Source organism: Chiloscyllium plagiosum, chromosome 16 (genome assembly GCF_004010195.1).
Source record: "Chiloscyllium plagiosum isolate BGI_BamShark_2017 chromosome 16, ASM401019v2, whole genome shotgun sequence".
NCBI classification, from domain to species: domain Eukaryota; kingdom Metazoa; phylum Chordata; class Chondrichthyes; order Orectolobiformes; family Hemiscylliidae; genus Chiloscyllium; species Chiloscyllium plagiosum.
In genome coordinates this window covers 66,250,055-66,276,084 of record NC_057725.1, presented here as the reverse complement: position 1 = coordinate 66,276,084, position 26,030 = coordinate 66,250,055, and the positions used below count along the sequence as shown (strand labels likewise).

The 26,030-nt window shown below is 45.7% G+C and overlaps 1 protein-coding gene across 1 annotated transcript in view; it reads left to right on the top strand.

Moving 5' to 3' along the window:
* The window catches only part of LOC122558121 (1-phosphatidylinositol 4,5-bisphosphate phosphodiesterase delta-3-like), a 69,000-nt gene extending 43,595 nt beyond the window's left edge, over nt 1-25,405 (top strand). The window contains exons 7-11 of the mRNA XM_043706439.1: nt 3,114-3,258; nt 8,137-8,289; nt 12,539-12,667; nt 21,515-21,659; nt 24,669-25,405. Coding sequence (XP_043562374.1) covers nt 3,114-3,258; nt 8,137-8,289; nt 12,539-12,667; nt 21,515-21,659; nt 24,669-25,405 — 1,309 coding nt within the window. The remainder of the gene's footprint in view (nt 1-3,113; nt 3,259-8,136; nt 8,290-12,538; nt 12,668-21,514; nt 21,660-24,668) is intronic.
* The last annotated feature ends 625 nt before the right edge of the window (nt 25,406-26,030 follow it).

The window sequence follows — 26,030 nt, the reverse complement described above, 5'->3', positions numbered from 1 at the left end:
TTTGAAATATTATCCCCTGGAGTCTTGACCAATTTTTGTTGCTCAACTAACATCACAAAAACAGAGTACCCTGTACAAAATCACATTGCCTTTTGTGGAAACTGACTGCACATAACTAGGTTTTTACATATTCTAGCATTGCAACCATTACAATGCTTCAAAACTGCCTTGTTCGCTATAATGTGTTCTGTGACATCTTGAGGTCAGGGTTATAAGACCACAAGATGTAGGAGCAGAAATTAGGTCATTCAGCTCATCTCGGCTGCTCCGCCATTCAATCGTGGCTTATAGGTTTCTCAACACTATTCTCCTGCTTTCTCAAGAACATATCTATCTCTATCTTAAATCTACTCCGTGACCTGGCCTCCACAGCCTTCTGTGGCAGTGAGTTTCATAGATTCACCACTCTCTGGCTGAAGACGTTTCTCCTTATCCTTTCTGAAAAACTTTCCCTTTACTCTAAGGCCCTTGGGTACTAGATTCTCCTACCAATGGAAACATATTCCCAACATCCACTCTGTCCAGGCGATTCAGTATTCTGTATGTTTTAATTAGATCCCCCCTCATCCTTCTAAACTCCATCGGGTGTAGACCCAGAGTCCTCCAACGTTACTCATGTGTTAAGCTTTTCATTCCTTGTGAACCTCCTCTGTACCCACTTCAGGGCCAGTACATCCTTCCTGAATATAGGGCCCAACACTGTGCACATCCTCCAATTGTGTTCTGACTAGAGCCTTATCGAGCCCCAGAAGTACATCCCTGCTTTTATATTCAAATCCTCTCAAAATAAATGCCATTATTGCATTTGCCGCCTTAACTACTGACTCAACCTGCAAGTTTACCTTAAGAGAATCCTGGACTAGAACTTCCAAGTCTCTGCACCTCAGACTTCTGAATGTTCTCCCCATTTAGAAAATAGTCCTTGCCCCTATTCTTCCTACTAAGGTGCATGACCTCACACTTTCCCATGTTGTACTCCATCTGCCACTTCTTTGCCCACACTCCTAACATGTCCATGTCTTTCTTTAAATATGCAATATTTTAATTAAATCTCCTGGTCTGCTGTCTCACTCATACGTGCAAACACCTTGGTTATATGTCTTTGTTATGAGGCTCTACTATTGGACAGCCTGCTAAATAATCCCAACTGTGTAAAGAATTAGGCCAACAACTGAATTAAGGTTATCAGTTGGGCTTGCAGCATGGGATACCTGTATGTATTGGAAAGTACATACATGAGTACTTGGACCTTGTTCTTTTCAGAGAGAGAGGACTATTTCAACTCAACCACATAGGTGACATCTACTTCCTGATTCATTTCTTGGGCAAACACCTTGACCAATCAGAATCAATCTGTCTGATTTTAAAACTTAAACAGAGCTTGTCAGTTAACTGTCAGTTATCATTAACTGTTACGTTCTCCATGGCAATACCTCTACCAATCACAGTCCATCTGCCAACAAATCACCATCCTCCCTAATGTTGATATTCGTGAGAATCTTCAAAAGGGTTTGTCTTATTTCAGCACTCCTCCTGTTTTGTGCCACCGAATGGTGATTCCTGTATCTGTTAGCATTACCCTGCTTCTTTTTGTATGTCATCGTGACCGTGACATTCAAACCTGAGAGGAACTGAGCTTAAACCCACCGCCTTGGATTGCTCGGCCACACTACCACTAACACTTCTGTTTGTGGTCCTTCTTTATTTGCCAAGAATTGAAAGGTGTTGCGAGTGTTATTTTTCTGAGGCAGATTCCCTACAACCATCTTGATGAGGAGAGGTTTTAGCACAGAGTACTCCAACAAATAGAGTCTTGGTGGGAATACAGTGCAGCAGATTATCCAGGTGAACACCAGCCTTTAAAGGGTTAAATTATGAGACTTGTATAAAGTTAGTTTGTATTCCCTTGAATTTAGATGGTCAAAGTTTCAAATAATTGGATTTGACAGAAAGGGCACTTTGTACATCACGTTGCCTCTAGTGTAGTAAATTAATTGGTCAAAGTGCCTCACAGAAGAATGTTGAGGTTGAGGAGATGTTAGTCAGGTGATGAAAACCTGGGCAGCATAGATTTGGATGGACTAAGTTTATGGAGGCTGTTTGAGAGACAACTGGAATTGTTCTTTCTCAAGGCTACAAAGTCCTGGATGAGGGCTTCTACTCCAGATGGGGTTGTGTTGGACAGCGGTCCTGTTTTGAGTGAAGGCTTTATGATAAAGTATTCGTTGACATTGTGTACCATCTACAAGATGCACTGCAGAAATTCACCAAGGCTGCTTTAACTACACCTTCAAATCCGTGACTATTTTCGTCTAGAAGGTCAGAACACCATCTGCAAATTCCTTTCCAAGCAACTCACCTTCCTGACTTGGAAATACATTGCCATTCCTTTAGTGTCACTGAATAAAGATGCTGGAACTCCCTCCTTAGCAGCGTTATGAGTCTATCCTCCCCCCAATGTATGCCAGTTAAGTAGACAGCTCACCACCACCTTCTCTCGGGAAATTTGACATTGGCAATAAATATTAAGCCTAAACCAAATAGAATTTGTTGGAAAAGCTCAGCAGGTCTGGCAGCATCTCTGAAGAGAAATCAGAGTTCCAGGTCCAGTGACTCTTCCTCAGAACTGTTCCGAGGAAAGGTCACTGGGCCCGAAAGGTTAACTCTGATTTCTCTTCACAGATGCTGCCAGACCTGCTGAGCTTTTCCAACAAATTTCTGATTTTGTTTCTGATTCACCACAGTATGTGCAGTTCTTTTGGTTTTAAATATTAAGCCGAGTCAGTCTCTGCCACATGCCAGGAATGAATTTTAAGAAGTGTTAACACAGAAGTTGGAATTGACAAAGGTAAGAATTTATCTTTCTTTGTTCTGATGAAAGGTCAACGACTTGAAATATTAACTTTTGTCATTCTTCACAAATGCTGAGTGTTTCCAGAACTTGCTGTTTATTTTTCATGCTGAGTCTCCAGTATTTTCATTTTTTTTCTAAAGATGGTACAGTTCTCCTGTGAAAAATACTTTGCTTGCCTTGTCTACACGTAATGAGAGTAATTGTGGTGTGAGTTTAGTCACTTTGCACACACTCAGCCTGTGACTCTGGGTGTTTTCAGAGCGCTCCTGAGAGGCTGCCGCTGTGTGGAGCTGGATTGCTGGGAAGGACCAAATGAGGAGCCAATCATCTACCACGGATACACACTCACCTCAAAGATCCTCTTCAAAGACGTCATCCGAACCATCCGGGATTATGCCTTCACGGTGAGTGTGTGGGAGTCTATTCTAGCATCTGATTGGATTAAATGGAGGAGCCTTCCGTCCTATTTGCCCTCTTGAGGGGCACCAGGGCACAGCATCATGGAGACTCTGTGGTGCTGGCACCCTCGATCCAGAGGTCCATCCTCTAGGGAGGCAACATCCCTGGTGGTATTGCTGGACTGTTAATCCAGAGACCCACGTAACATTCTGGGGACCTGCGTTTGAATCCCATCATGGCAGGTACTGGAATTTGAATTCAATAAAAATCTGGAACTTAGAGTCTAATGATGACCATGAATTCATTGTTGATTATCGGGAAAACCCATCTGATTCACCAATGCCCTTTGGGGAAGGAGGCTGCCATCCTTACCTGGCCTGGCCTACATGTGACTCCAGACCTACAGCATTTCATCATGGACTGCTTCAGAACTGAAGAGTTGTGAATGGTGCTGAACGTTATGCAATCATTGGCAAACCCACTCCTGACCTTATGATGGAGGGAAAGTCATTGATGCAACTGCAGATAGTTAGGCATCAGACACTACTCTGAGGAACTGCTACAGAGATGTGCTGGAGCTGAGATGACTGACCTCCAACAACCTCAACTATCTTCCTAATTCGAGAGTATAGTGCTGGAAAAGCACAGCAGGTAAGGCTGCATCCGAGGAGCAGGAGAATCGATGTTTTGCGCTTAAGCCTTTCATCAGGAATCATGTCTTCCTTTTGTTTTAGGTATGATAGCAACCAGCGGAGAGTTTGCCAGGGCGCCTGGTGCCACACAGGGTAAAACATGGCCTTGTTGTTAAGAGCTGTCACGCTCAACTCTCCTCTAGAATTCAGCTCTTTTTGTCCAAGGTTTGTGTACAGATTTGGAGCTCAGCTGCTGGTTGCTGTGGTTGGGGTTGTTTGCCAAGCTGGGAATTTGATTTGCAGATGTCTCGACCCCTTCTAAGGTGATATCCTCAGTGATTTAGAGCCTCCTGTGAAGTGCTGCTGTACTGTGTCTTCTGGAATTTATTTGCTTCCGTTCCTGCTGGTCCTGGTTGTTAGTTGTAGTGGCTGGTATATTGGGTCCAGGTCTGTGCTTGTTAATGGAGTCCATGGATGAGTGCCATGCTTCTTGGAATTCTGCGCTGTTCTCTGTTTGGCTTGTCCTATGATCGTTGTGTTGTCCCAGTCAGATCCACACACTCCACACAATCGTCACAGGAATTCCTTGACAACATCAAGAGCATAAGCATTGACAAGGACGAGGCAATGGTCTCCTCCAATCTAAAAGCACTGTTCACTTCAATTGACAAAACTCTAGCCAGAGAGACATTAGCCAACCTCTTGGACAAACAGAGCAGACAGCACGATGGGGAGCCTGTCAACAAGGACTGCACACTCAAACTACTAGACCTGTGCTTGATGACACACTTCACTTTCAACAACCAAATATATGAACAGACCAATGGGACACCTATGGGCTCACCCATCTCTGGGCTCATAGCAGAAGCAGTGATGCAAAGATTGGAACAAACAGCCCTCCCACAGATCCAGCCCAAACTCTGGATCAGATACGTGGATAACACTTTTTTTTTCTTATTACTAAGTGAACAGAAATCAAGAACACACTGGATTATCAACAGCATGCTCACAGGGATCAGATTTACAAGAGAGGAGGGAACCAACAATCGGCTCCCAGCACATCGAGAGGTCCTGAACTACAACAGCAACCACCCAAACACACACAAGAGAAGCTGCATCAAGACCCTGTTCAAAAGGGCTACAACACTCGGCAGCACTCCCGACCTACAAAGGGAAGAAGAACATTTCTACAGAGTCTTTGCCAAGAGCAGATATCCCGCAACTTCATCCGCAGATGCCTCACAGACACACAACACGATGAGGACATGTCATGACCTTGCTCACTAGCCATGCTACCTTACATTAAAATAGTCTCCTAACTGGCAGCCAGACTTCTGTGACCACTGGGATTCATAAACCAACAGCCACGCTTAGACAAAATTCACCAGGACAAAAGACCCAATACCCATCATGTGCAGGACAAGCGTGGTGTACAAGATTCCATGCAGAGACTGCACAAAACACTATATCAGACAAACAGGCAGACAACTAGTGATCCACATTCATAAACATCAACTACCCACTAAACATCATAACCGGCTGTCCCTAGTAGCCACACACAGATGACAGGGACCACAAATTTGACTGGGACAACACAGCGATCATAGGACAAGCCAAACAGAGAATGGCCACAGAATTCCTAGAAGCACGGCACTCATCCACTGACTCCATCAACAAGCACAGACCTGGACCCAATATACCGGCCACCACAACTAGCAACCGGAAGCAGCAGGAGCCAAATAAATCCCAGAAGACACAGTACAGCAGCGCTTCACAGGAGGCTCCAAATCACTGAAGATGTCACCAGGACAGGGGGTGAAATGTCTGGAAATCAACTTCCCACCTCAGTGAACATACCCACAAACAGGACCGCTCTTCTCTCCATGTTTGAACCAAGGCTGTAATGAGGTCAGGAGCTGAGTGGCCCTGGTAGAACCCAAACTGGGCGTCACTAAGCAGGTGCTCCATGGTCGCACTGTTGATGACCCCTTCCATCACCTGACTGATGATTGAGAGGAGACTGATGGGGCAGTAATTGAAGTGTCCTCCATGGTGGTGTCTCAGGCTGAAGTGACGGTCTCTATGCCCAGCGTGGAATCCTCCTGGCCCAGCTTGGCAGTCTCTCAGTTGGCAAGGCAGTCTTCTGGCAGTAGGTGGCAGTCTCAAGCCTGGCATTGCCTCAGCGTGGACTTCCGGGCTTGAGGTGATTCCAGAGTGAGCCCCCAGCCTCGTGAACCCTGAGTGAAGCCCAGAGTGGTCTGGAGTCAACACTTGTTGTGGACTGGATGCTCAGCCCAGTGTGGACTGGAGTCAAGGCCCGGTGTGGACTGGAGGCTGGGTTCAGTGTGGACCAGAGACCAGGATCCATGCATACTGGAGGCTAGGTCTGGTATAGACTGGAGGCTAGGTGCCAGGGTGGACTGGAGTCAACGCTCGGTATGGATTGGAGGCCAGGCCTGATGCAGACTGGAGGCCAGTCCTGTGCAATCTGGAGGCTAAGGTCAGTGCGGACCAGTAGCTAGGCCTGGTATGGACTGGAGTCCAGGCCCAGACTGGAGGCTAGGTGCCAATGTGGACGGGGCTGGAAGACTATTGTTCTGTATGCCTTTTTCTCCATTTTATAATTTATTCCTAAAATCTGCAATGCTGGACTTTTTAACTTCTCTATTTTTCCATGAACTGTAATGGATGAAGCTGAACCCAGGGACATTTATACCTGAGATGGCACCTTAAACAGCACCTTGTCCATTTTTCACTGTACTCATTTGAGTACATGTGACAAATCTAATTCCAATGCTGAATTTTAGCTGTACTGGAACAGCTTGGCTAAGGGAGCAGCAAGTTCTGGAACGCACGTCTTCCGTGCTCGTCGGAATGTTGTCAGGGCCCATAGCCTTTGCAGCATCCAGGGCCTCCAACCATTTCTTGGTATCACGCGGAGTGAGTCAAATTGGCTGGAGACTGATATCTGTGATGCTGGGGATCACTGGAGGAGGCCGAGATAGATCTTCCATTCAGCAGTTCTCATTGAAGATTGCTGCAAATGTCTCTGTCTTACCTTTTGCACTGATGTGCTGGGCTCTTCCATCATTGAGAATAGGCATATTTGTGGACCCTGCAACATTGGTGAGTTGTTTAACTCTTCCACATTGTTCATGACTGGGATGTGGGAGGACTGCAGAGCTTAGATCTGATCCATTGGTTGTGGGATCGCTGAGCTCTGTCTATCACTTGTTGCTTATGCTGTTTGGCATGCAAGTAGTCCTGTTTGGCTTCACCAGGTTGACACCTCATATTTAGGTGCAGTGCTCCTGGCATGCCCTCCTGCAGTCTCCATTGAACCAGGGTTGAACCCCTGGCTTGATGGGAATGGTTGCGTGGGGGATATGCTGGGCCATGAGGTTACAGATTGTGCTAGAGTATAACTCTGCTGCTGTTGATGGACCACATGGATGCCCAGTCTTGGGCTGTTGTTCTGAGTATTCCAAGTTGAAGGGGGACAATTAGGGAGGACTGTGGAATTGAGTTGTCATTGGGGTTAGGTAACCATGTAGGGCATGAGGGGTAATTACATGTTGAGCCATTTAAACAGGCAGCCTGACATTCTGCTTACCCTCTGGCTGCCTCTGATGGGTGTCTGGATGTGAGAAGCGGGAAAGGGAGGGGGGTAGTATTTGGGGCCACCCTCCCCAAGACGGGAGTTGCTAGCTGGGGCATCTGTCAACTTGTCTCGAGTGAGAATTCCAGACTAGTTCCCATCTCTTAAACTACAGATTCCTACTTTCGACACAATTGGCACCATTTTTGTGATTCCCCATTGGATTAGGTGGGTTTGTTCTGAAACAGCTCGCCAAGTACCGTGCCAGTGCATTCTCACCTCTTCTGAAAAAGCTTTGCCTCATTTGAATAGAGTCTGTTGCCTTATTATAATCACACACTACTCCAGCACAAAATACACATTGACAAAATAATTCCAGGCTGTACTGTCTAATCATATGCTGTGATGTAAAGATTGTGCTGTATAGATTCAGATAAGGTGTATAATCAGACTGTACACAGTACTTATTAAATATTAAAGAAATGTTAAATGTTCGTAGGAGGGAGACTTAGTTGATTTTGCCTTCTCTCTACAGTTGCTGCGAAACCTGCTAAGTTTCTCCAGCTATTTCTGCTTTGTTACTTTTGTTGAATGTTTTGCAAAGTTGCCTATGGTTGGCTGATGTCTGGGATCCTCTTGAATTATCTCCCCAGGTCTCTCTGTATCCCGTCATACTGTCCCTGGAGAATCACTGTGGAGTGGAACAGCAGACAGTCATGGCCCGGCATTTAAAGGAAATTCTCGGGGAAATGCTGATCACTGCCCCACTCGATGGCAAGGTCCTGAGTGAACTTCCGTCACCCGAGGTAACTGTGTGACCTTTCACTTTGGCATTGCTCTCTGTGTAATGTCTTAATACAAAGTTGTACTTGAGGAAAACAAAGTGATTGTTACAGACTCCTACCCATCTTCTGACAATATTGGGCACTATCATGGAAATTATACTTGGCCTCAGAGTCATGTTTCAGGTTAAACGCAGTTGTGCACCAAAGGAAACAATTAAATAATTTATTCTTTCGTGCGATGTGACTGTCATTGGCTGGGACAGCATTTCTCGTCCATCCCTAGTTGGCCTCCAACTGAGTGGCTTGCTAGGGCCATTTCAGAGGGCAGTTGAAAGTCAACGACATTACTGTAGGTTTGGAGTCAAAGTCCTACAGCATGGAGACAGGCCCTTCTGCCCAAACTGGTCCATGCTGACCAAAATATCTGTTCACGTTAACTTTATTTTCCTGCACTTGACCCATATCCTTCTAATCCTTTCCTACCCATGTATTTGTCCAAATGCCTTTTAAATGTTATTAACATACCTGCCTCAACCACTTCTACTGGCAGCTCATTCCATATGTGTACCACCCTCTTAAAAAAAATCAAATTTCCCCTCAGGTTCCCTTTTATTCTTTCCCCTCTAATCTGAAACTGATGCCCTCTCTTCCTCGATTCCCCAACCCTGGGGAAAAAAAACTGAGTGCATTCACCCTATCCATGCCTCTCATGATCTTACACACCTCTTTAAGGTTTCCCCTCAGTCTCCTGTGCTCTAAAGAAAAAGTGCTAGCTTGTCCAACCTCTCCCTATTACTCAGACTGTTGAGACCTGGCAACATCCTTGTAAATTTTTTCTGCATTCTTTCCAGTTTAATAACATCCTTCCTATAGCAAGGTGACCGAAATCGAACACAATACTCCCAAGTGCGGACTCACCAATGTCCTGTACTACTGCAACATAACTTCTCTTCTTATATACTCAACACCCTGACTGATGAAGGCCAGTGTGCCAAAAGCCTTTTTCACTGCCCTGTCTACCTGACTCCCAATTCAGAGAACCATGCACCTGAACGCCAAGGTCCCTCTGTTCCACTATACTCCTTAAGGCCCTACCATTCACCATGAATCACTCCCTAAAGGACATTAGTGAACCAGGTGAGTATTTTATGATAGCTGTCACTGGGCGGCAGGGTGGTTCAGTGGTTAGCACTGCTACCTCACAGGGACCCTGGTTCGATTCCAGCCTCTGGTGGCTGTGTGGAGTTTGCATATTCCTGCACCCCGCCCCAATCTGTGTGTGGGTTTCTTCCAGGTCCTCCAGTTTCCTCCCACAGTCCAAAGATGTCCAGGTTAGGTGGGATTGGCCATGCTGAATTGCCCTGTTGTGTCCAGGGATGTTTTGGCTAGGTGGGTTAGCTATGGGAAATAAAGGGTTACAGGATAGGATGGCGGGGTGGGTCTGAGTGGGATATTCTTTTGAAGGGTCAGTGTGGACTTGATGGGCTGAATGGCTGTGTCTAAACTGTAGGGCTCCTATGATTATCATGGCTAGTTTGAATACAGCTCACCACCGACTGTCCAAGGGCAACTCGAAATGAGCAGTAAATGATGGCCCAGCTAGCAATGCCCACATTAAGTTTAACTTATACCAGCTCCTATGGTTGGATTCAAACGTATATACCCAAAACATTGAGCCTGTTCCTCAGGGTTGCTAGTCCTTGAACAATACCGTGCTCCTCTCTTTCCCCCATTGCATTTCAGACGATTGGTACCTGGCCTCATAGTCGCCCATAATCTTGGCAAATTCCCCCACAAGCCACATGTAATTATGTGATCATTGCTACAACAAGGGCAGCTCCCTACCTCACTGTGACAAGTCAGTGTTCTGTCTGGCTCTGGCTTGTGGAGTATTTGCTGTTGAAGGCCTGAAAACAGCATCTCATCATTGGGTTCCTGTCCTGCTGTAGATACAAAGTAAATGCCCCACATTTCCCAGTTACACTTCAAGATGGTCGCTGTTTTTCAGGAGCAATAGGAGCAGGTGTAGACCATTCGGCCTCTTGACCCTGCTCTACCATTTAAAACCATCATGGCTGATCTCTGACCTTGGCTTCTCTTTTCTGCCCACTCTTAATTTGCCTCGATTCCCCGAGAGACCAAAACTCTGTCTGTCTCAGCCTTCAATATATTCAACAGTACCCACAACCCTCTGAGGGGAGGATTTGAAACAATCCCAACAAACTAATGTTGTTCCATTGTTTAAGAAAAGTTGCAAGGTACAAGGATGTTGCCAGGGTTGGAGGTTTGAGCCAAGGGGGAGAGGCTGAATTGGCTGGGGCTATTTTCCCTGGAGTGTCACAGGCTGAGGGATGACCTTTATAGAGGTTTATGAAATCATGAGAGGCTAGGATAGGGTGAATAGACAAAGGTCTTTTCCCTGGAGTGGGGGAGTCCAGAACTAGAGGACATAGGTTTAGGGTGAGAGGGGAAAGGTATAAAACAGACCTACGGGGCAACCTTTTCACAGAGGGTGGTGCATATATGGAATAAGCTGCCAGAGGAAGTGATGGAGGGTGAAAGAAGACATTTAGCATGCTGGCCTTCATCAGTCAAGGCATTGAGCGCAGGAGTTGGGATGTTATGTTACAGTTGTATAAGTCGTTGGTGAGGCCGCACTTGGAGTATTGTATAGTTTTGGTTGCCCTGTTATAGCAAAGACATAGTTAAACTGGAAAGAGTACAAAGATTAATGAGGATGTTGCCAGGACAAGTAGGCATGGGTTACCCGGAGAGATTGGCCAGGATAGGACTTGATTCCGTGGAATGTAGGAGAATGAGGGATGACCTTATTGAGGTGTATAAATCATGAGGGGCATAGACAGGATGAATGCATGCAGCTTTTTTTCCCCAGGGATGGGGAATTGAAAACTAGAGGGCATAGGTTTAAGGTGAGAGGAGAAAGATTTAAGAAGGACCTTGGGGGTAACTACTTCACGAAGAGAGTTGTGCGTACATGGAATGGAGTAGAGTGGTGCTGGAAAAGCACAGCAGTTCAGGCAGCATCCGAAGGGTGCCTTCAGGCACTCTGCCTGTATTCCTGATGAAGGGCTTTTGCCTGAAACATCGATTTTCCTGCTCCTCGGATGCTGCCTGAACTGCTGTGCTTTTCCAGCACCACTCTGCTCCAGAATCTGGTTTCCAGCATCTGCAGTCATTGTTTTTACCCCATATATGGAATGGGCTGTCAGAGAAAGTGGTTGAGGCAGGTATAACAGCAACATCTAAAAACATTTAGATAGGGACATGGAGGTAAGGGTTTAGAGGGATATGGACCAAAGAGGGATATGGGCATTGGATAGGCATATGGAGGATAGTGGGCTAATGTAGGTTAGGTGGGCTTGGATCGGCGCAACATCGAAGGCCGAAGGGCCTGTACTGCGCTGTATTCTTCTATGTTCTATGTTCTATGTGGACAATTGGAACTAGCTGAGTGAGCACCATGGGCAGCATGGGCCAGTTTGGGCTGAATGTCCTGTTTCTATGCTATATTACTGTATGATTCTAATTGTCTCGTGATCTCGGTGCCAAGTGATGGACCTGTTGCCCTGAGACACTGTTCCATGTTATCTGTGCCATTGAGCTTTTATCTACATATCATTATCACACCATCAGGGCAGCTCAAAATAATTCACAGCCAAATGAAATATTTTTGATATGACTGTTTTGAAGAAGGTGGATAATTTTGCACATGGTTTTTCAAAGAAAAGATAAATGCTAATTAACTGCTTTTGGGGAATGGTGGTTGGAGGGGGAGGGGGTGTGGTAGACTAAGTATTGGCCTTTGCCTGGGCAGAATACCAGTCCTTTTCAGAATAATCTGAAGGGAACTATTGCACAGCTAGATCCTCACCCTAGTGCCTCTCCCAGCCGACAGCACCATAGACTTGCAGCTCTCCCTTAGCCACTACACTGGAGTATTATTCAAGTCATTGGAGAGAGACCTGAACTCCCATGCTTCTCATTCCAAGATGAGAGTGCTACATACCAACCCAAACTGATAAATTGAACAACAGACAGATAAGGGATGATCATCATGTGATTTATTTTCCATGGTTTGCATTCTAAGAGGATTTAAAATGTGGAAGTCCAGTTTCAAAGTGCATTGAGCTAAGCCTGATATTGCTGAATTCAGGTTAAAACAGACGTATGTTTCTTTAAATCGGAACCCTCCCAAATGACGAGTTGCTCTGAGGCCTGACACAATCCTTGAATATCATTTCTTTGGCAGAGACTGAAGAGGAAGATTCTAATAAAGGGGAAGAAACTGCAGAACGCTGGGTCCACGCCGGAACAGTTGGAAGAAATCGCAGATGAATATGATGAAGAGAATGTGAAAAATGATAAGAAAAGCAAAAAGGTAAAGGGGTAGTGAGGTACAGGTAACATTAAGGTGTGGGGGAGGTGAATGATGTCTGCCCTCACGTACAGCGACATGATGAGAGCTTAGAGCAACGGAAGGAGAATTTTTTGACCTTAAATTTTGACTATAAGACCATAAAGCATAGGAGCAGAAATTTGGCCATTCAGCCCATTGAGCCTGCTCCGCCAATCCATCAAGGCTGATCTGTTTTTCAATTCCAGTCTCTGGTTTCCTCCCCGTAACCTTGATCCCCTTGACAATCAGGAACCAATCTATCTCCGTGTGAAATATAGATTAGATTAAATTCCCTACCATGTGGAAACAGACCCTTTGGCCCAACTAGTCCACACCAACCCTCTGAAGAGTAACCCACCCAGACCCATTCCCTCTAACTAACACACCTAACTCTATGGGGTAAAAACAAGGATTGCAGATGCTGGAAACCAGACTCTAGATTAGAGTGGTGCTGGAAAAGCACAGCAGGTCAGGCAGCATCCGAGGAGCAGAAAAATCAACGTTTCGGGCAAAAGCCCTTCATCAGAAATAGAGCTTTATTCCTGATGAAGGGCTTTTGCGCAAAATGTCGATTTTCCTACTCTTTGGATGCTGCCTGACCTGCTGTCCTTTTCCAGCACCACTCTAATCTAGACACCTAACTCTACAGGCAATTTAGCATGGCTAATTCACCTAACCTGCACATCTTCGGACTCTGGGAGAAAACTGGAGCAAACCCACACAGACACGGGGAGAATGTTCAAACTCCACACAGACAGTTGCCCAAGGCTGGAATCGAACCCAGGTCCCTAGCACTGTGAGGCAGCAGTGCTAACCACTGAGCCACCGTGCTGCCCCAAAATACTCAATGACCTGTCCTCCTCAGCCTTCTGTGGCAGTGAATTCCATAGATTCACCACACTCTGGCTGAAGCAGTTTCTCCTGATCTCAATTCAAAAAGGTGCTCCCTTTACTTAGGTTGTTGCTGTGAAGCTTATAAACCATGTGGTCTTTGTATAGTAGGGTCTGTAGTGTTGGTTTGGGTCCTGGCTCAGTGACTGGAGAATGATGAAGAGTACGGGTTCAGTTCCTGTCCTTCCTGTGTTAGTTTATGCAGTCCTAACTCCTCAATCACTCAAGTTGTACATTGTCAATTGTTGCTGTCTTGGAAGAAAACTGACATTTTATCTTATCTAACAATGAAATTCCCACAGAACGTTGAGGGCAAAAGAGCCTGCTTGATTGACATTTCATCTACCACTATCAAGTTTAGCTCTCTGTATCACTAACACACAGTAGTTGCAGTATGTACCTTCTACAAGATGCACTGCAGCAACTCAGCAAGGCTCCTTAGACAGTACCTTCCAAGCTGTGGCTTCTATCAGTGATTTGGATAAGAGCAGCAGATATGTGGGAACTCCACCTGCAACAAGGCATAGCCAGCTGGCTCTGTTCAATGAAGGCGGGCTCACCTGGTGATTAGAATCTTCTATCCGAGCCATCCTGTCTCTGAGAAAGAGGGAGAATTTGCACATGGTACAGGGCTCCTTCGGTTTTCTGTGAGAATCTCAAAACATTCTTTCAGGAAAACAAATGCACCCCACCCAATTCAGAGAGATCCCAGGTCACCAGACGCTGTTGCTTTGTGCCTGTGGATAAATATTGGGATGTTTTGCCTGGGACTAGGCTGTTGGTGCAGGTTGGGACACTATTCCCAATGCCAGATTGCGGAATAGTTAGATGCAAAGGGTCCCACCTGAAACGTCGATTCTCCTGCCCCTTGGATGCTGCCTGACCTGCTGTGCTCTTCCAGGGCCACTCTTTATCAACTCTGACTCTGCAGCGTCTGCAGTCCTCACTTTCTCCGAGTGACTACACTGGTCCTCAAATTAGCCTTTTATACAGTAGGCCTCGACTTATGAACTTAATCCGTTCTGGGACCCGGTTCGCAAACCGAATCAATTCTCCCGTTGTTTGGATATTCAAAGCGCGCGTAGCAAAGCAGAACAATGACAATGAAACCCACAGGCGTTTTGCGTTTGTACCTTAGTTCGTACCTTGAATTTCGTACGTACGTTGAAGCAAAATTTTATGTACAATCCTGTTCGTAAACCGATTTGTTCGTGAACGGGTCGTTCGTATGTCGAGGCGCTACTGTATTGTGTTCCCAATTCTCTTTATTTTCCTCCTGTTTTTTGGTTTTGTTCTGAGGATATTTTCCAGACCCATGCAAGTTGAGTTCCACCAGGAAACTTCTCAATCTATTTGGGATAGCTGGTCTTTTGGGTTTTGCTCCATTTTACGCTGGGAGTACAATTAGAGTCATAGAGATGTACAGCACGGAAACAGACCCTTCGGCTCAACTTGTCCTTGCCGACCAAATATCCCAACCTGATCTAGTCCCATTTGCCTGTCCATATCCCTCCAAACCCTTCCTTATTCATATACCCATCCAGACACCTTTTAAATGTTACAAATGCCACCACTTCCTCTGGCAGCTCATTCCATACACGTACCACCCTCTGTGTGAAAACGTTGCCTCTTAGATTTCTTTTATATCTTTTCCCGCACCTAATCTAGTCCCATTTGCCTGTCCATATCCCTCCAAACCCTTCCTTATTCATATACCCATCCAGATACCTTTTAAATGTTACAAATGCCACCACATCCTCTAGCAGCTCATTCCATACACGTACCACCCTCTGTGTGAAAACGTTGCCTCTTAGATTTCTTTTATATCTTTTCCCGCTCACTATAAACCTTTGCCCTCTATTTTTAGATGCCTCACCCCAGGGAAGAGACTTGGCCTATTTATCCTATCCATATCCCCTCATGATTTTATAAACCTCTATAAGGTCACCCTCAGCCTTCAGGGAAAACAGCCCCAGCCTGTTCAGCCTTTCCCTTGGAGAACAGTTTTTAGCATTTACTCAAACTTCAGTCTCTCCGCTAAATCGTTTCTCGCCGCCCCCCCCCGCCCCCTCCCAAACCAACAATCTTTCAACAAACATCCACAGAATCATAGAATCCCTACAGGCAGATGGACGCCATTCTGCCCATCGAGTCTGCACCAACCCTCCGAAGAGTAACCCACCCAGATCCACTCCATCCCCATAACCCTGTATTAGCCATGGCCATTCCACTCTAATCTTGGGGCTGTGGGAGGAAACCGGAGCACCCAGAGGAAACCCCACACAGACACTGGGAGAATATGCAAACACCACAAAGACAGTTGCCCGAGGCTGGAATCAAACCTGGGCCCCTGGCACTGAGGCAGTAGTGCTCACCACTGTGCTGCCCCAGAAGGGTAAAAGACCAAACTGCCAGATGAATGCCTCCTCCCCTTGGACCCACAGGAATATTTGAAACTGACCTCACCAAGACTTCCTTTGCTCTTTGCTGTGGATGGTATGTTTGATTTGCCTAACCACCCTGTCCTAAAATGGCTATTATAGTTCTAAATGTACCAGAGCTGTGATTGGCTGTAAAGAACATTCCACCCACATGAACCTTGGCTGCCCACTCAGAAGAGTGCTGTGGTTCTCGGCTGGACAGGTGTGGCCTCTGGAGCTTGGACAGCAGCTAGGATTACTGTGCTCTCTCCATGAGACAGAGGACTATGTGGACAGGACATTTATGGAGGGGACCACACCACAGATTAGAAGTATGTAGGCAGCCAGAGTGTATGTGTGACTGTTGGATGGTTTGAGAGAACCAGGCAGGCAGTGCGGGGATCCTCCCAAGTGCTTGCTGATTGGTATTCCAGTTTGGAGACTAGTTCCTCAAGCAGAGTGTAGTTGAATCAGTGGGGAGGGGCACCAGGGCCAATTCCACTGACTGGGGATGGAGGGAGAAGGATCAATGTGTAGTAATGAAGGGGGGATTCCATTGTTAGGGGATCAGACAGGCATCTCTTTGGCCATCAGTGTGACTCCAGGACAGTATGTTACCGCCCTGATACAGGATGTTGCTAAACAACTGCAAGACATTCTTCTGGGGAAAGGTGATGAGCTCACACTAGCACCAGTGACTTAGCTAGGAAAGGGATAAGTTCCTAAAAGCAAACTGCTGCCTCGCAGCGCCAGAGACCCGGGTTCAATTCCCGACTCAGGCGACTGACTGTGTGGAGTTTGCACGTTCTCCCCGTGTCTGCGTGGGTTTCCTCCGGGTGCTCCGGTTTCCTCCCACAGTCCAAAGATGTGCAGGTTAGGTGAATTGGCAATACTAAATTGCCCGTAGTGTTAGGTAAGGGGTAAATGTAGGGGTATGGGTGGGTTTCGCTTCGGCGGGTCGGTGTGGACTTGTTGGGCCGAAGGGCCTGTTTCCACACTGTAATCTAATCTAATCTAATCTAATCTAAAATCTAAATCTAATCAAACTTCAGGGAGCTAATTAGGAGTCAGAAAGGCAGGCATTCCCAGATTACTCCCAATTCTACATTTTTGTGAGCATAGAAATAGGAAGCTTGAGTGATTGAACACATTGGCTGGAAAACTGGTGTAGGAGGGTAGGAATCAGAAACATTTGGAGACTATAGGACCTGTACAAGGCGGGTGGTCTGCACTTGAACAGGCCCAGGATACATCTGCCTGCAGGGCGATTTCGTGCTGCTGCTGCTGCTGCTATTCTGAAGGGATGAAACTAGATTGATAAAGGGGAAGGGAACCTGAGGACAAATTTGGAGCGGGGAGTGGAATGCAGAAACTTGAATGAGTGATTCTGAAAGACAGAGGAAGTGGATATTGAAAAATGTACAGCACAGAAAATTACCTGTCTTAAAATGTGTGTGGATATAATAAATGCAAGGAGTATAGCAAGTAAAGCCAATGAGTTGAGAGTACAGGTAGATGCACAGCAGCATGGTATTGCTGCTATTGTTAGAATTTAGCTTAAAGTGGGGCAAGGAGAGCAGTTTCATAGATGTAGGTTTGCCGGCTGAGCTGGAAGGTTTATTTTCATCACCCTACTAGGTAACATCTTCAGTTGGCCTCTAGGTGAAGCTCAGTGAGCAAACCTACATCCAGAACCTTCACCTGGGCTACAAATCTTCTCAAAACTTACCAGAGTAGTTCCATCTCTGGATGTAGTTTTTTGGCAGGTTAGAAAACAAGTTGGGGAGTAGCATTACTGGTAAAATAGTCAACCATATCTGTAGCAGGGATGTCATACCAACTGAAGCACGGAATGAGGCTGTACGGATTGAGCTCAGAAACCAGTCATCCTGCTGGGCGTGTGTTAAATAGTGGAGAGAGTTAAAAGTGCAAATAGGTAGATTTTTGAGTGTGAAAACAATAGGACAATAATGTTGGGGGACTTGATTAGCCAAAATATTGACTGGGACATAAACAGTGTGAAAGGCAAATAAGAGCCTTGAATTCAAGAGAACATCTGTAAGCTAGCACATAACAAGCCAAACAAGAGAAGCAAGACTCTGGACACAGTCGTAGAAAGGTAAGCTGGGCAGGTGAATGAAGTGGCAATGGATGTTCATTTTGGAGATAGTGATCATAATGCAGTTAGATTCAGTATCATAATGGAAAGGGCGAAGGTTGCAGCAGGAGTAAGAGTTCTAATTTTGGGGGAGGAGGGGCAAAGTTTACAAAGCTGAGAAATTATTTGGCAAAAGTCAACTATTTAAAGCAACTGGAAGGAAATACCGTGGATGATTTCAAAGTGAGATTCGACCAGCACAGTGCAGGAGGTCCTGATAAATAAGAGGGGTGATACTGCAGAATCTAGAGTTTCATGGTTGTCAGAAGCATACAGGGTGAAATAAAGCAGAAAAATACAGCTTATGACCATCTCAAAATAAGTAACATTTTAGGAAGTTGGACTATGGACTTTACACGAGTAAAGTGAAAAAAGAATTTAGAGAAGCAAAGAAAGGACATGTGAAAAGATTAAAAGTTCTGTTTTATTAGATCATCAGGAGCAAGAGGATTATACAGGAAAGAGATGTACAGTAAAGGGTGTGTGCTGGGAAAACTTCAAAGTGAGCCTTTTGTGTCTGCCTTCACAAAGGAGAGCAAGACATCGGCATTCCGGTTAAAGAACAGGAATGTAAAATGTTACACAAAATAAACATAATAAGAAGAATGGTAGAGGCTGGAATGTGGAGGATATTTAAAAGCTATACAGATGAACACCTGAAAAGCCACAGCATATATGGTTATGGTAAAAACAATGACTGCAAATGCTGGAAACCAGAGTCTAGATTAGAGTGGTGCTGGAAAAGCACAGCAGGTCAGGCAGCATCCAAGGAGCAGGAAGATTGACGTTTCGGGCAAAAGCCCTTCATCAGGAATAGAGGCAGGGAGCCTCCAGGATGGAGAGATAAATGAACTAATTTATCTCTCCACCCTGCAGGCACTCTGCCTCTATTCCTGATGAAGGGCTTTTGCCCGAAACGTCAATCCTCCTGCTCCTCGGATGCTGCCTGACCTGCTGTGCTTTTCCAGCACCGCTCTAATCAGGATTGACCACCTTGAAGGTGGATAAATCACTCTGATCCAGATGAATTTATCCGAGGCTGTTTAACTGAAGCCAGGGAGGAAATAGCAGATGATTTGAAGATCATTTTTCAATCCTCTTTGGCTACAGGTAAGGTACCAAAGGATTGGAAGTCTGCAAACATTGTAACTTTATCCAAAAAGGATACAAGAATTTGGATAAATAATTATAAGTCGATCAGTCTGACCTCAATGATGGGCAAATTACTGCAACCAATATTGTGAGATAGGATTAACTGTTACATAGAAACATGGAACATAGAAGAATACAGCGCAGTCCAGGCCCTTTGGCCCTCGATGTTGCGCCGATCCAAGCCCACCTAACCGACTAGCCCACTATCCTCCATATGCCTATCCAATACCCATTTAAATGCCCATAAAGAGGGAGAGTCCACCACTGCTACTGGCAGGGCATTCCATGAACTCACGACTCGCTGAGTAAAGAATCTACCCCTAATATCTGTCCTATACCTACCACCCCTTAATTTAAAGCTATGCCCCCTCGTAATAGCTGACTTGGAGAAGCACAGTTTAATCAGGGATAGTCATCATTATTTTGGGAAGGAAAGCTTGTATCTTACTAACTTAATGCAATGAATGTTGTCTATATAGAGTGTGGGAAAGCATTTGATAAGGTCCCATATGGTAGACTGTGGAGAAGAAAATATAGGATACATGACTAGGGGAGCGATCAATTAGCAGGGGTAAGGATTTTCAGGTGATTTGGAGAGAATTAGAGAGAGTATGTTAAACAATGTCTTCACCCAGAGGGTAGCTGAAAGAATGAGAGGGGGCTTCTTCCCTCTGATATTCACCCAGAGGGTTGCTGGATATCTATAATTCACTGGCCACAATCTGGTGGTTCAGACAGAAACTCAACTCATTTAAAAGCAATCTGGATCTGCCCCAACGCGATGTAATCTGCGAGGCTATGGACCAGATGCTGGTAAGTGGGAATGGACATGATGGGCTGAATAGCCTCTCTCTGTGGTATAACACTTCTATAGGTCAGTAAGGTTTCACTTGTTCACCAGTGGAATCGTACAGTCTTGTGTAGAATTGCTGACTCTGGGTGAAACAGCAGAGACAATCTCTTCCAGTTGACAGAGTTTGACTGACAAAACTCCGAGATTGGAACGCTAGGGAACACCTTAATTCAGGGCTGGGCAATGGGAGTTGGGGGTGGGGTGTTGGTGAAAGCACATGCTCTTCAAATCATGTCCAAATTTTCATTTCTGTATCATTGACTGGGTCACAACTTGTAAACATTAGGTTACCACAGAGAAACAGGCCATTTGGGTCCAATGGTGTGTAGTAATATTTAAATTTCCCATCAGACGCCCTTAATGTTGAGTAACCTTGCCCTTGAGATAGTCTTCTATTCCTTTCTCTGTTGTTGTTTTATTCTAGGAGAAAGTGAGGACTACAGATTCTGGAGATCAGAGTCGAGAGTGTGGTGCTTGAAAAGCACAGCTGGTCAGGCAGCATCCGAGGAGCAGGAGAATCAACATTTTGGGGATTAGCCCTTGATGAGGAATGAGGGGCTGATGAAGGGCTTATGCACAAAACGTTGATTTTCCTGCTCCTCTGATGCTGCCTGACCTGCTGTGCTTTTCCAGCACCACACTCTTATTCTATCACTGAATGTGGGCAAGGTGAGAATTTGTCACCCATTTCTAATTCCTTTTGAACTGAATGTTTTGCTGTGCCATTTCAGACAGCAGTTGAGAAGCAATCACATTGCTGTGGGTCTGGAGTCACATGGAGGCCAGACCAGCTAAGAACAGTAGCTTTCCTCCCCTATAGGATATTAGTGAACCAGATGAGTTTTACGTCAGTTAATGTTGAATTATTGGTAACTCTTGCTGAAACTAGCAGAAAGAGACAACTCCCCAAAATATATTAATTTGTTAATGAAGTTAATTAACTAAATTCCACCAGCCGCTATTATGGGACTTGAAACCAGATCATTAAGCTGGGCATCTGGGGAACTAGACTAACCATGCTGAGAAGCCAAATACTGCAGATGCTGGAAATCTAAAATAAAGAGAAAATGCTGGAGAAACTCAGCAGGTCTTGCAGCATCTGTGGAGAGAGAAACAGAGTTGGGTCCAATGTAATTCTTCTTTGGAACTGTATCTCTGTCTTCCCAGCATCCAGCTTCCTGTTGAATACAGTTGTACAATTAATCTCAACCACTCCCTGTGCCACATTCTCACAAGCTTTCTCTGACTTCCCCATTGGAATGCTCAGCGACTCTCTAATACTGCTGGCCCCTGTTGTTCTTGATTCTCCACACGTCTGGTCACTACTCCAGTGAACTTTTTTTTTGGTTTTTCAGAAACTGACCAGTGAGCTTTCGGACTTGGTGATTTACTGCCAAAGCACTCACTTCCAGAGCTTAGAGCAGACTTGGAGCAAGCAAGCAGCCCACGAAACATCCTCATTCTCTGAAACCAAGGCCAAGAAACTGATTGCTGAGAATGGTGAGCTCTCCTGTCTCACTTTTTGGGGTGAACTAGTAAACCCCCCTGTTACATTTTTCAACGGGGTCATTGGGAGCTGTTGACATGTCAGCAGCTAGGTATAAATATTATAGTCAGCTGCTCCGGAACACAGCAGTGGTTAAAGGATTATGGATGGGAGTCAAATTTCAGAGTTGCCTAACTTTAAATTGAAAGGTGGGTTTGAGAGTGTTCCAGCCACTGCAGCAGGTTGAGGAACTGGGCTGCAGATGATTAAAGTGTGAGTTATCCTCATGCAGAACCCCTTTCAGCAGCTCAATTCCTCTGTCTGTTCCTCATGGCGCGTGATGTTTTGGTGGTTAGCACTGCTGTCTTGCAGCACCAGGCACCCAGGTTCGATTCCAGCCTCAGGCGACTGTCTGTGTGAGTTTGCACATTATCCCCGTGTCTGCGTGGGTTTCCTCCAGGTGCTCTGGATTCCTTCCACAATCCAAAGATGTGCAGGTTAGGATAGATTGGCTGTGGGAAATGCAGGGCTATAGAGTAGTGGGGATGTGGCTCTGGGTGGGATGCTCTTTGGAGAGTCAGTGTGGACTCGATGGGCCGAATGGCTTGCTCCCACACTGTGGGGATACAATGATTCTGAGTGATTAGGGAATAATGATCATATTAACCTGCCATGGATCCCCTCAGCAGCTTTGCCCCTGTGGACTGAGTTGTGGTTTGATGTTTGTTTGTTGCCCAACTCTCAAAGAATGATAAACTAAACATCGGATCGATTTCTTTGAGGAAATATTCCAGGATTCCTCAGCAGGTAGAGGTGCCATAAAGCACCACAACAGACATGGACAGCTGGTACTCCCTCACACAATGCCGTGGTAGCTGGTGACATGCTCTATGTCCTGGGTAATGAACACATTCTCTTCAAAGTGGTGAAACAGGCTTGATGTAAAGTAGCACACGGGAGGAGGGAGTAGTGGGGAGCCTATTACCTGCTCCATCCAGTGCAGATATACAGATGGCCTGGGCAGTACCAGAGAGTGAACCATACAACACCCACTGGGTAACCAGCCAAACAGCAGCAGTACTATCCAACCAAGCACCAAATGTTCATGGAAAATGGCACTTAGCACAGGGAGAGGTTACAGAGAAGAGAAAACATTTGTGTTGACAAAACCAGGAAGGGTCTCCCAAAAACTCTAGCTTTGTTTGGAGTTACAGCAGTAGCCATGGAGTTTCTGAAATCCACAAGGGTGTCCCCCAATTGTAATTGAGGGGTGGGTGTTTTTTGTTTGGGTGTTTCTGACCGGCGATGTGCCAACTTCCCTAAGCCCTTGGACTTAGTTCTTCTGTCAGGGCTAATTCATGCTTTTTTCTCACTAGTCCCCAGGATAAGATGTTTATTTTCAGAACCGCACATCAAAAGTTTGGTCAGGAATCCGGCTCAGAGCCTAGACATCCCAGAGAGTGTCTTTCTCTATCTTTATGGGTTTTGCCTTAGAATCATGGAGCTGTACAGCAGGGAAATAGACCCTTCAATCCAACTTGTCCACGCTGACCAGATATCCTGAATTAACCTAGTCCTATTTTCCAGTATTTGGCCCATATCCCTCCAAACCTTTCCTATTCACATACCCATCCAGATGCCTTTTAAATGCTGTAACTGTACCAGCCTCCAAAACTTCTTCTGGCAGCTCATTCCATACACGCACCACCCTCTGTGTGGAAAAAGTTGCCCCTTAGGCCCCTTTCAAATCTTTCCCCTCTCGCCCTAAACCTATGTCCTCTAGGTTTAGACTCCCCCACCCCAGGGAAAAGACCTTGTCTACATACCATATCCATGCCCCTCATGATTTTATAAACCTCTACAAGGTCACCCCTCAGCCTCCGACGTTCCAGGGAAAATAGCCCCAGCCTATTCAGCCTCTCCCTAAAGCTCAAATCCTCCAACCTTGGCAACAGCTTTGTAAGTATTTTCTGAACTTTTTCAAGTTTCACAACATCCTTGCGATAAGAAGGTAGAATTGCACACAACATTCCAAAAGTGGCTGAACCAATGTCCTGCACAGCTGTAATATGACCTCCTACCTCCTATACTCAATGCTCTAACCAATAAAGGAAACCATACCAAATGCCTTCTCTGCTATCCTATCTACCTGCGACTCCACTTTCTAGGAGCTATGAACCTGCACTCCAAGGTCTCTTTGTTCAGCAACACCCCCCAGGACCGTGTCATTACATGCATAAGTCCTGCCTGATTTGCCTTCCGAACAGTTGGTGGAGTAAAACAGCACGAAGCAAATGGAGTTAACCTCCCCACTCCCCGTCCATGGCTCTATCTGCCTGACCTGTCTGCTTCTGCAACTCCCTCATCAGTTCATCTCTGCCACCTCTCACACCCAATACCTTCCATGAGATTTCTCTTTCTGATCTGTCCGCCATTGTTTACTGAGAGAAACTTGGGCCAGTTAAGCAGGTTAAATTAGCAGCATCTGTAGAGAGAGAAGCAGAGCTAATGTTTCAAGTCCAATTCTTCTTTGGAACAGTACCTCTGTCTTCCCAACACCCAGCTTCCTGTTAAATACAGTTGTACAATTATTCTCAACCACAAGCTTTCTCTGAATTCCCCATTGAAATGCTCAGTGACTGTCTTATACTGCTAGCCCCTGCTATTCTTGATCCTCCACACGTCTGGTCAATACTCCAGTGAACTTTCTTCTTGTTATTGTAAAAACTGATGGAGTCTGCTGTTGGATTTGGGGATTTACTGCTAAAGCACTGACTTCCAGAGTGACCCCTGCTCCCAAATTGCAGTTTGAGCAAACATCATAGCTGGGAGTCATGTCAGAAAGTCAATCTAATAATTAAAGCTGCAGAATCTGCATTAGTCACACTTCCCCACAATGCTGTATTTGTGAGGAAACTGTGCCAGGTCTCACAAGCTGAAGCTATTCCATAATTCAGGATGATAACCAGTTTGTCTTGCCCAATGAGTATCTAAGAATTGTTTGGATGTCCTTCTCCTTTCAGGGCCCAGTTTTGTCCTTCACAACACATTACAGCTGTCCAAGGTTTATCCATTGGGTTCGAGGATACATTCTTCCAACTTCAATCCTCAGGAGATGTGGAATGGAGGCTGTCAGCTTGGTAAGAGGCTCTTGCATTTGCCCAGGTCATTCACCTGTATTGTAGAATCTCAGAACAGTTACAGTACTGAAGGAAGTCTTTTGGCCCATTTTCTCTGTGCTTGGTCCTCTCTCGCCATCACTCTCTCGCCATCACTCTCTCGCCATCACTCTCTCGCCATCACTCTCTCGCCATCACTCTCTCGCCATCACTCTCTCGCCATCACTCTCTCGCCATCACTCTCTCGCCATCACTCTCTCGCCATCACTCTCTCGCCATCACTCTCTCGCCATCACTCTCTCGCCATCACTCTCTCGCCATCACTCTCTCGCCATCACTCTCTCGCCATCACTCTCTCGCCATCACTCTCTCGCCATCACTCTCTCGCCATCACTCTCTCGCCATCACTCTCTCGCCATCACTCTCTCGCCATCACTCTCTCGCCATCACTCTCTCGCCATCACTCTCTCGCCATCACTCTCTCGCCATCACTCTCTCGCCATCACTCTCTCGCCATCACTCTCTCGCCATCACTCTCTCGCCATCACTCTCTCGCCATCACCTGTCCCTGCTTTTATCTCATCGTTACAATTTCTTTCCCTTCAGGTACTTGTCCAGTTTCCTTTGGAAGGCTGCATTAGAATCCGCGTCCATCACACACTCCTCCTGCTGCACTGTCTCCCAGATCCAAACCGCTAACTGCATGAAAATAAATTCCTTCTGTGATCTTTGGCTTTCTCACCAGTCACCTGAATCTGTGTTTATTGCTTCTTGCTCCTTCTGCTAAAGGAGACAGTTCCTTGGGATCCGCCTTGTCCAGCCTCTTCATTACTTTGAAGCCACCACTGAATGTCCTCACAACCACCTCTTCACTCGGAGCTGCTCCAACTTCTCCAATCTATTGACGTAACTGAAATTCCTTATCCCTGTGACCATTCTTGTGAATCTTTTTCTCCATCTTCGTGTAAGCCTTTCAAATCTTTCCTAAAGTGTAGTCAAGAATAAGGTGCAGTGCTCCAGTTGAGCTAGGTTCGTGTTTTTTAACGTGTTCATTGCTTGGTTTTGCTCTCAGTGCTCCTGTTTATGAAGCCCAGGGTACCATATGCCTTTTTAACCACTTCCTCAATCTGCACTGCCATCTTCTAAGATTACATGTGTACCTCCACATGTTCCTGAAAGCCCTTTGAAATTCTACTATTTCCTTTGTTACCTTTTTAGATTTGATTAGATTCCCTACAGTGTGGAAACAGGCCCTTCGGCCCAAGC